The 9,413-nt window shown below is 51.2% G+C and overlaps 1 protein-coding gene across 2 annotated transcripts; it reads left to right on the forward strand.

Moving 5' to 3' along the window:
* The first annotated feature begins 1,540 nt into the window (after positions 1–1,540).
* mzt2b (mitotic spindle organizing protein 2B) lies at positions 1,541–6,288 on the forward strand. 2 transcript variants are annotated; one of them, XM_052050209.1, is made up of 6 exons: positions 1,541–1,678; positions 1,881–2,067; positions 2,164–2,324; positions 2,415–2,561; positions 3,085–3,241; positions 5,568–6,288. In XM_052050209.1, exons 2-6 carry the CDS (start codon positions 1,895–1,897, stop codon positions 5,602–5,604), a joined length of 675 nt encoding a protein of 224 aa, XP_051906169.1. In that variant the 5' UTR covers positions 1,541–1,678; positions 1,881–1,894; the 3' UTR covers positions 5,605–6,288. The 2 variants fall into 2 exon arrangements, with proteins under 2 accessions (XP_051906169.1, XP_051906170.1); XM_052050210.1 differs by lacking the exon at positions 5,568–6,288 and having other exon boundaries at positions 3,085–3,759.
* The last annotated feature ends 3,125 nt before the right edge of the window (positions 6,289–9,413 follow it).

Here is a 9,413-nt window from a genome sequence, read left to right on the forward strand (position 1 = left end):
ATCTCCGCTTCCAAATCGGCAGCGCGCGGATGCCGACACTCCTCCGGAACGCAAGCGTGAGCGCGCCCCGTCGCGGCTTCGATCCGCTCATCCCTTGGGAAAAAAGTTGGCTCCCGTCCCGTCTCCACGGCCCTTTTGAGGGCCGGCAGCCCCTCGTCCCCGTCGCCAAAGTCCTCGCAATCCCTCTTCCCTTCGGCCCGCCGTTCTTCCCCAGGACTCCCGTCCGAGTCCTTCTTGTGGATTTGGAGTTGAGAGGCCAGTTGGCTCTTTTCCCCCCGAAGGACGGCGATTTTCACCCTGAGTAACGGGATGATCTTCACTTGCTCCTCCAACTCCCTCAGCCTGCGCAGGGCCAGCGCCATTTGATGGCGCACGTTCAGCAGCGGCGTCGCTCCGACGCTCCACACCGGCTCGCCTCTTCCCGATCCCCGAGGGCTGGAGCGGAGGCAGCCCGCGCCGCCGACGCCGTTGTCATCGTAAGCGGCCAAAGCGGTGAAGTTTGTGCGGGCGCCGAGCGAACGGCTCGTCGACTCCTGCTCCACGTTTAGGTGCTGCTCGCCGACGGTCCGCTCCGACGCAGGGTTTTGGTTTTGGCTTTGGCCCGAAGCAGGGGAGGGCTTCGATTCACCGCCGCCATCCGGTCCTTCATCTCCGGAGGGACGTCTGTCGCCGACGGATCCGTGCGGCGGAGGGAGAGGGGGGCGACCCAGGAGTCTTGTGTCATCGCTGCTCCAGGATGACAGAGACTCTGCAGAATGCCACCGGCCGCTTTGCCTTTTTTCCCAGTTGCCGGCGGCCGCCCGAGGCCTCCTCTTTAGGCTTAGCCGCTTCATGGAGACGCCGTTTTGGAGACGCCGGGGGAGAGGGGGGTCCGTGGTCAGTCTTCAGGGAGTTGAGGACGCCTCAAGCGGAGAATTTCACATGTTACTACTCCTGCCAAAGAAAAAGAAATAAGCCGTCTCAAGTCTACATGCGAAATGAAATCTCGGTGACACTTGATTCACCCTCAAGCCTGACCGGGGTCCTCCTCGCTCTCTCTGATTTAAAGGCTCTTTTTGTCTATGCTTTTGACCATCGTATCGCTGAGGTCGGCCCACGTGAAGAGGAGGGACATCGATTCGAGGAGGGTTTGGCCTTCCCACACAAACTCTGTTCAGCAACAACCATCCCCAAAATGCCAAGTCTCGCCACACGGATCGGACTTACTCTGTAATTACTGCTCAAGTTCCCCTCTAAATGCCAGCTGCCGTTCTTGGCTCTCGTCACTTCACCGCGGACTTTTTTTTTTCACAAAGTTTGGAAGAGTCATTCCTGAACTGTTGAACTGAGCCGCCATAGAAGAAGAAAAAAAAGAGCACTTGATGTGAAGAGACTCTTTTATTTCTGGGCTTCGACACATAAACGCCACTTTTAAACTGCTCGTTTAAAAGTGCCACGGCGGAACAATGCGTTCTCTATCACGGTCTTGTTGTTTCTTTCAGTTAAATCTGAAGTACGTGTAACAATATGGGCTCTTTTGAAATGAACCGTCGGCGGAAGAACGAATCAGCTTGGACTTCGTATCCCGAAATGCAATGCGTCCTGTCGCATGACGATGACGTAACCGCTCGCGCGCCGCGCGCGTCTCCGCTTTGGCCGCGGTGTTGTGGATGAAAAGCAGCCTCGAAAGCCACTCACGGTGTGTCATTTTCGCTTTACTCGATCGAGAAGTGTTTCTGGTTTTATGTTCGGCCAAAAGGACTCGCCTGTTTATGTTTGGGCGTGACGTGAGGCAACGACGCAAAGTACACGCTCACCGCGAGCTAGCTGGAGCCGAACACCGGTTCGACGTGTCTCCTTTTTATGATTTTGCTTATTTGTCATTTGCGCGCACTTATTAGACGTTCCTGCCACGATGTCCCATCAAGCGGCACCTTCCGCCGCGGACTCCCCGGCGTTGTTGATCACCAACACCACCGCCGTGCATAAATACGCCATGAAGAAGAAAGAGATCCTGAACGCCGAGGAGAGTGAGCTGTATGAGCTGAGCCAGGCTGCGGGCATCACAGTGGACCAGGAGGTGTTCAAGTGAGTCGGGGGGTCGGACTGCGCCTCCATTTTTATGGACGTGGAGCACCCATTGACAAGTTTCTGCTCCTCTTGACTTCCGCCTTGTCCGTCCAGGATCATGGTGGACTTGCTGAAAATGAACGTGGCCCCTCAAGCGGTCTTCCAGACTCTGAAGGCCATGTGTGCCGGTCAGAGGGTCCCCGAAAGCTGCGGCGGAGACGCCGCCGCGGCCTCCCACGTCACTGGAATCCCCTTGACCAAGGCAGAAGCTCGAGGTTCTCGCTTTGCGTTCAAAACGGAGGTCTTGCCATGATGAAAATAGCCGCTCGTCTGCGCGTTGTCATCTCCATCTTTTTACCTCACAGCTCAACAGGATGAGAGTTTGAGCTCTGGGAAGGGTGCTAAGATGCCCGCCGGTGCCCCCGCGGGGCCCGCACCGCGAGGCACCAGGATCAGCGCCAAGATGGCGGCCTACGGCACCCAAGACGCCGGCAGCGCCGCTCACGCTCAAGGTCTTGTCTTTTGTCTTTGCTTTTGTTTTGCTTTTCTTGTGGCCGCGCACATCCTGAATGCATTTGCGGTCGTCAGTGTGTGTGGCTTGATATGTATCTGAGTCTGTTCGCGAATGTTTTGTGTGTGATGTGTTCAGAGTGAGAGTGTGTGACTCGTGTTCTGTCATGCATGTTTTGGTGTCGTGCGTTCATCAGCGATGCATGTGACAAGTCGTGCTGCATGCTGTCGTCTGACTTACTGTGTGAACTCCTGCCACTACTAATAAGTAGCCACGAAACAAAAGCTTTCCTTTTTCTTTTCTTGAAAAGCTTTGAAATGGATCGCACACTGAATGGCGTAGGAAGTCACATTTAATAAGGTCAAACGATAAATCTTGGGGCGTGCATTTATGTCGAAACATTTTGGTCTGCATCATTGACATTTTCATGAAACCCCTTCACGACAGCAACATTTTCCACACGGGCTTGCGCCGCTCTCCTCCTGACGTCGCCGCTTGACTTTTTCCATCTTCCGGTTGATCAGCAGGGCGAAGCAAAGCGGCGGCATCATCGTCCACGTCGTCGGCGACCCCAGCCGACAAGACGCGCGAGGCCTCTGGCCAGCGGGCGCAGCGGCAGCCCAGCGCCAGCAGGGGGCAGAAGACGAAGAGCTCGGGAAGCAGCAGCTCCTCTTCGCAGATGTAAACACCCGCCGCTACAGGTCAATCTTCTCAATACTCCACGAGCGCCTCGGCGTTCCTGGACACTTCTGTCGCAAACCATTTCAGAGTTAGTTATTTAAGACGCGTACGAGATGTACATTCCGTTCTTAGCTCGGCGTTTGCCATCCTCTTTTGAGTGACTAGATCGATTTTTTTTTTTGCTCGGCAATCATTCATTGAAAATGGAGAACGCGCCGCACCGCAACATATGGTCGCCGAGGCCGAAAGAAAATAACTCGATTAAAAGAAGCATCTTTTCATAGAAGGGAAGTTGGACGGCGTTCTTACGCAATCACAAAATTGTTGCTCCCGGGAATGCTGAATGGCAAGTAACTCTGGGGAACCCCAAAACGTTTCTCAAGCGAAAAAGTGTGGCAGCACGCCTCGGTTGGGGAATCGCTGCGCTAGGTTCTTTGTCAAAACAATGTTCTCCCTACTGCCAGGGCCTTTAAATATTCTGCCACATTGTTTTCAGAATAAACTTTCAAATGACAATAGTCTTTTCCCTGTCTAATTTCTCGGATGCTTTATTTGCTTTTACAATTTTGAAAAGGGAGATTTATCTATTTATTTATTTATTTCCTGCCTGAAGTTTCGTCAAGGAAAATCTGTCGTAAACAAGAGACGGTTCGGAGCTCTTTGCGAATAATCACAGATGCGTTCTTCCTAACATTCAAGTCAAGTCAACAGTCTTTATAGACACCTCTTCCAGCCGCGGGTCTGGATTTTGTACGCAGGTTATCAGAACACCCTCGCAGGGCTCGTTCCAATGTCACGCTTGATACTGGCCCGCATTTGCGTCAGCCGTTGAGGAAAATCCCTCACTTTGGTCATCGTTTGGGACACACGGAGTGACGGTCGAGCGTGTTCCGATGTCAGCAGCACGGAGAAGTCGCTGGCTTCCACTTTGGTGTACTTTGTGCAGAAAGTGAATCGTTGCCACACGGAGGCAGTAGAGTGACGCTGAATTAATGCTCCCCACCCCCGCCACCCATGCCCCCTCCCCCACTTTACAAGCCCCAAAGGGTTGCGGGGATCCTCCTTGATTGGAGTGAAAGCGGCGGTGCCGAACTGCAGGTTTTGTTTGTGCGCGCGTGCAAATGGAGAGGCGGTGTGCAGCTTCAGGGGTCATTTTAAAGTTCAGCGGCCGCCCGCCTTTTATGCGGCCGTCCATCCTCTTTATACGGCCCCGCCTGTGCACATTGATGGCGGCGCGCCCGTAATTGATGCTGCCATATTGCCGCGGCGCAGCCGCTTTAATGGGCCTTGACGGAGCGAGAGGGGAACGCGGCGCGGGACCGAGCTTAACCCTTCCCGCGCCTCCGTCCCGGCTTTCGGCAAACCGGGTCCCGGGTGATTAGCGCGCCGCCGCTCTCCGTAATGGCCGCTCGCTTGATGATCGGGGGAGCGGAGATGCCCCTCCGACTCCACTTGCGAAGAATAAACAGTCGCCAGCTGTCACCGCTCGCCTCTGTTGTTGCTCGCGGGCGGCCTAAATGTGTTTGACAAAGCCGCTAAACGGCCGGGAATTTATTCTCGGCCTGCCAGGCTGCGGCTCCCCGTGTCGCCTGTAGGGGGCAGTGTGGCCCCGGGAGTGGCAAAATCTCCCAGTATCCGTCCGCCACGCCTGGCCTTTTGGATGTGTTTATTTTCTTGCGAGGGAATTTCACTCTTCCATTAAATGGAGAGCGCTATCCGTCACACGCGGAAGCACGAGTGCGCGTGGCCGCACGCTACACGCGCCGTTAATCAACAGACGAGCAAACTGTGCGCCGCGGCCGTATTGCGCGAGGCATCGCGTTCAAGAACGAGTGTTTCAAATCGTGAACGGAAGCGCTGCCACACGATGCCCAAGACAACGTCCGCATTTTGCGTATCACGTCAATGTCGACAAGCCGCCGAATTTGGGAGCTTTTGCGCCACGGTTTGATTTTCCAACTGGAAACATGTTCTGATCTCTTTGCTTCATGTTTTTAGAGCTGAGGTCAATTTCTCTGGCACTGCTTCATGTGTCTCCCCCCCCCACACACACACACACAGACTTGTGAACTTGATGAAGCCTTTAATATGAATGAATGAATCTTCATGAAGAGAGTGATCTCTTTTGTGATTTCTCACTACTAGAATGACTGAACGAGGTAGGAAACAAATATCCATCCATCCATTTTCCGCCGCTTATCTGAAAATGAAACATCTCCCAAGAGCAATCAACAAGGACAATGGGCACAACAACAGTCATCGCAGCACTCGTAATTGTCCGTCGAGCGTAAATCTTCACTTCTGAACCCTTGTGTGGCATTTGTAGGAAATCATTGTGCGCCACCACTCGTGAGCGGTTTTGAGAGCAGGCCTCCTCCTGGCTTCCCGCGGGCCGCCGAAGTCGCCACGACGTCTCTTTCGAGTCTTCAAAGCACCTCGGCAGACTTTTGCCTAGACGAGCGGGGTACGTACGCCTCGGACTGGTCGGCAACCCTTTTGCCAAGTTAAATGCAACTCCCCGCAACTTCAAGTCAAGAGTGTCGTCCCGAACGAAGATCAAACGCAATCGTCATCATCGTAGCAATAATGACGACACTAGAAATGGAATCATAGTGATGGGGAAAAAAATGGCTCCATGTATTTTGGAATTGATATAAAAAAAACAAAAACGAGCTGCTCCGTTCCCTCTTCAGAGTCTTTGACAAGGAAATGACAAAAGAATCAAACGCTCCCCGATACTGAACAAAGAAACAAAGATGTCGACGCCAAATCCGAGCCGTTTGCCACGAGCGTACCCGACATCAATTCCATCAAGAATTGCAAACGGATCTCCACATATCGCATCCATTCCCACGGAAGTCATTCCGTCCATTCAAGCCTCCCCGCTGAGCTTCGTACTCTGCGTAGCATATTATGAGACAATCTTTTCCACCGTGTTGTGTTTGGACTACGGGCGTAGTTGCAAAGCACAGCCATTTTCTATTTCGCTTGCGCATATGTTCAATGTCCATTTGGAAATGTTTGAAATATGAAGATGACAAATTCAACCGTGTCTTCCTTTAACACGGGGAAAAATGGCTTGAAAATTTAAAAAAAAAATGGCAAAAGCAAGCAACGTCTCTGACAGGAGCCCTTTTCGGAATGGCTGGAATACGTTGTGCAGGTGTGCCTAATATTGTGGCCGGTGGCTTTGCGCGCAGCGTCCCCCGTGTGCGGCCGAGTGCATAGGAATCTTGTTGTCTTGCTCTGCGCTCGCATCCTGCCATCCTGCCATCCTGCCATCCTGCCATCCTCCATCCTCCATCGTCCTCGCCTTGGGCCTGCCTGCAGATTGGCTATTTCCCGCGGCCGGCCGGCCGAGCTCTTATCAGCCGGCCGAGTGCTGATTGTTGCTGTGTCTCTCAGGCTGACTGACAGTTGGCGCGCCGGCTGCTGAAACGGCTGATTTGGTCAGTGTTTGTCTGCGCCGCCTTATCTGCAGCGCTTATATTAACTGCCTTGACAGTGTGCGCCGGCAGTCTCGCTCCATCTTGTGCAGGATTGGGGAGGGGGGTGCCCTGCGCCGCCCCAACTGTCTTTATCTGCTCCCGCGTGTGTGTGCGTGTGTATATATATACAGTGGTGTTCCGTCAGGGCCAGCAAGGCCTTCTCTGCTGACCGAAATATTCGCAGAAAAGTCCATTTATAAATGAATAACATCAATTCAATTTGTTGTTTTATTTTCATAAATATGTAAACAAAATTAGTCACTGTATTCTTTGCATCATATTATTTCCACATTGTCGAGTGGCTTTCAACGTTATTTTAAATAACATTGATTGAATAACTTATTTATTATGGTAGAGTTTTTAACCAATCCTATTTCAGCTAGCTTGCGTTGCCAGGTAAATTAAACTTGAACGAACGGCACAGTCAGCTTGCAATAGCCAATCAGATCCCGAGTCTAAGACTCAACCGCGTACTCGGGCCAGCTCGAAGGGCTTACGTCGAGACTGATTCGGTGATTGGATAAACGCCTTTTCTGTTGACTGACAATTGTATCCTGACTTGTTCAATAAAGGTTCTTTAAAAAAAAAGTCACTGCGTTTGAACCCAAAATGGCCGAAGGGGAAGACGTTTGAGCTGGTTGTAGAACTACTTTGCACTCCATTTTCAAGACGGGTCTTCCTCGAAAAGCCGGATGTTGTGCGAAGAGGTCGCCCAAGTCCCGCGCTAGCTAGCCTGTCGCGGCAAGGAAAAGGCTTTGTCCGTCATTTTCAGACGAGCAATTCTGCGCGGTACCCGTGGGAGAAACGCTGCAAATTGTACTGCTGGGAATGCCTATTGCTTGCAACGGACCGATTTGGTGTTTGGAGCCACACTGGATTGCTTTACCAAGGCGGCAAGGAAACATCCGAGCACGGCTGTGCACTTACAAGCCACGGTGCGTTTCAAAACGTTTGGGGACACTCGCGCAGATCTGCACCTCAGGCAACAGGCACTACGTTGGTGAGTCAATGAATTTTATTTGACATTTCTTCTTGTCATTTTATTTCGTTAGTGTTAAATTAATGGTAAGGAAATAAAATGACCAAAATGTATCCAATAAATCTGCTCACCTGTAATTTCTAATGGCGCATTGTGGTCACCTTCGTCAAGTCAAGAGTATTTCTCGAGCACTTTCAAGCAGCCATCGCTGCGTACAAAGTGCTCGACATGGAGCAATTTAACACGCACAATAAACAGTAAGACACATCGGTAATAATGATCTTGCACGAAAAGTTCGTTCAATCTCGGTTGCTCAACATTTTCACTTATTTGCCGTTGTATCGCCGATTTTCAAAATGCAAATCATCCGTTTAGTTTATTTTCAAAGAATACTTTGTTTAGCTATTGTTTGGTTGCTGTCTTATATAAAAGTGCGACCTTGCGCAATTTATTGGCCAGACTTGATCACGCAGCGTCATTTGGGTGGCATTTTATTTCGTATTTTTAATTTTTGACAATACTGTATCTGTACATTTATTTTCCTGCTCTTAATTGTGAATGCATACTTGATGGTTTGAAATGCTCCTGAAATGAAGTGCTGCTCGACGAGCTTATACTCTACTGTATTGTGTTCATGTGTGTGACGTCACTGAAGGCAGTGGCGGCCCGTGCATATATATATATATATATATGTATATATATATATATATATATACACACACACACACACACACACTGTATATATGTGTGTGTGTGTATGTATATAATTACCATGAGTTCATCTATAACATTTCACATTAGAGCGTTAGCATTAAGCTAGCAGGCTTTCCTTGGACAAAATATTGGTTCTGCATATTGTGTTGAGCATTTTATGTTGAAGTTGAAATATCCAACATTTGCTTCTCGTTTGCTTTATTTGTCCGTTTGACTGCAAATGTTGACATGAAGCGTGCCCCCCAGTCAAAGCTGGCCTTATTAGTCCGTTCCCCCATTGCGGTGGCCGAATGTGACACACCGATTGTTGTGGCCATTTTGTTGATGTCCACCGTTGTTTTCGCCGTGTCGCTGTTCCGTGCCAAAGGTGGCAATTTTTGGACTTGGGATGTTGGAATAAGTCGAGTCAAGATGGCGGCCGCGCGAAAGAGGAGCGTGGAAAGATGCCAAGTTTGATGTCAACGCATCCGATTCCGTTGTATGAGAGCACAGTCGAATACACGCCGTCGCTGTGATGTGGAGATTTGGGGCGGGGGATGTCCGTCACCCCCCCCCCCCCCCCCCGCCGGCATTGTAAGCCGCTCAAATAGACAGAAGCCAAGCAGGTAAACGCGGCCTCCTTAAGCCTTATTTATTGATCCGCTTTATTCGCCAGAGGCAATCGGCGCCGTCTGTTCGCCACAGATGTGGGGAGCAGTGGAGCTCACGTTCGTCGGCGGTACGCGAGGGATGCATCCTCAAGTCAGAATTCTTGGCTTGCATTTGTTGCCGCTCAGATGCAGTCACGCAAGGGCCCGAGTTCTCAGACTGGTGTGGGCATCGCTTCCAGAATGTGTACGTCCTACTTTTGGAAAGGACTTGCGAAAATATCAATCCCATCGCATCCCATCCCATCCTGACTTGGCTGGAGCGAGGTCGACGTCCACTCCTCCGCTCTCGCCGAGTCACGTTTGCGGGCGATCCGGTCCCGAGGCCCTCACGAGTGCTTTTG

The sequence above is a fragment of the Hippocampus zosterae genome, chromosome 18, assembly GCF_025434085.1.
Source record: "Hippocampus zosterae strain Florida chromosome 18, ASM2543408v3, whole genome shotgun sequence".
In the NCBI taxonomy this organism is placed as follows: domain Eukaryota; kingdom Metazoa; phylum Chordata; class Actinopteri; order Syngnathiformes; family Syngnathidae; genus Hippocampus; species Hippocampus zosterae.

Bases quoted from the DNA above. Each gene is read 5' to 3' on its own strand.
- mzt2b (XM_052050209.1), top strand. From the start codon at position 1,895: ATGTCCCATCAAGCGGCACCTTCCGCCGCGGACTCCCCGGCGTTGTTG. The intron at 2,068-2,163 runs GTGAGTCGGGGG...TTGTCCGTCCAG, and splicing joins GTGGACCAGGAGGTGTTCAA to GATCATGGTGGACTTGCTGA. The intron at 2,325-2,414 runs GTTCTCGCTTTG...TTTACCTCACAG, and splicing joins GACCAAGGCAGAAGCTCGAG to CTCAACAGGATGAGAGTTTG.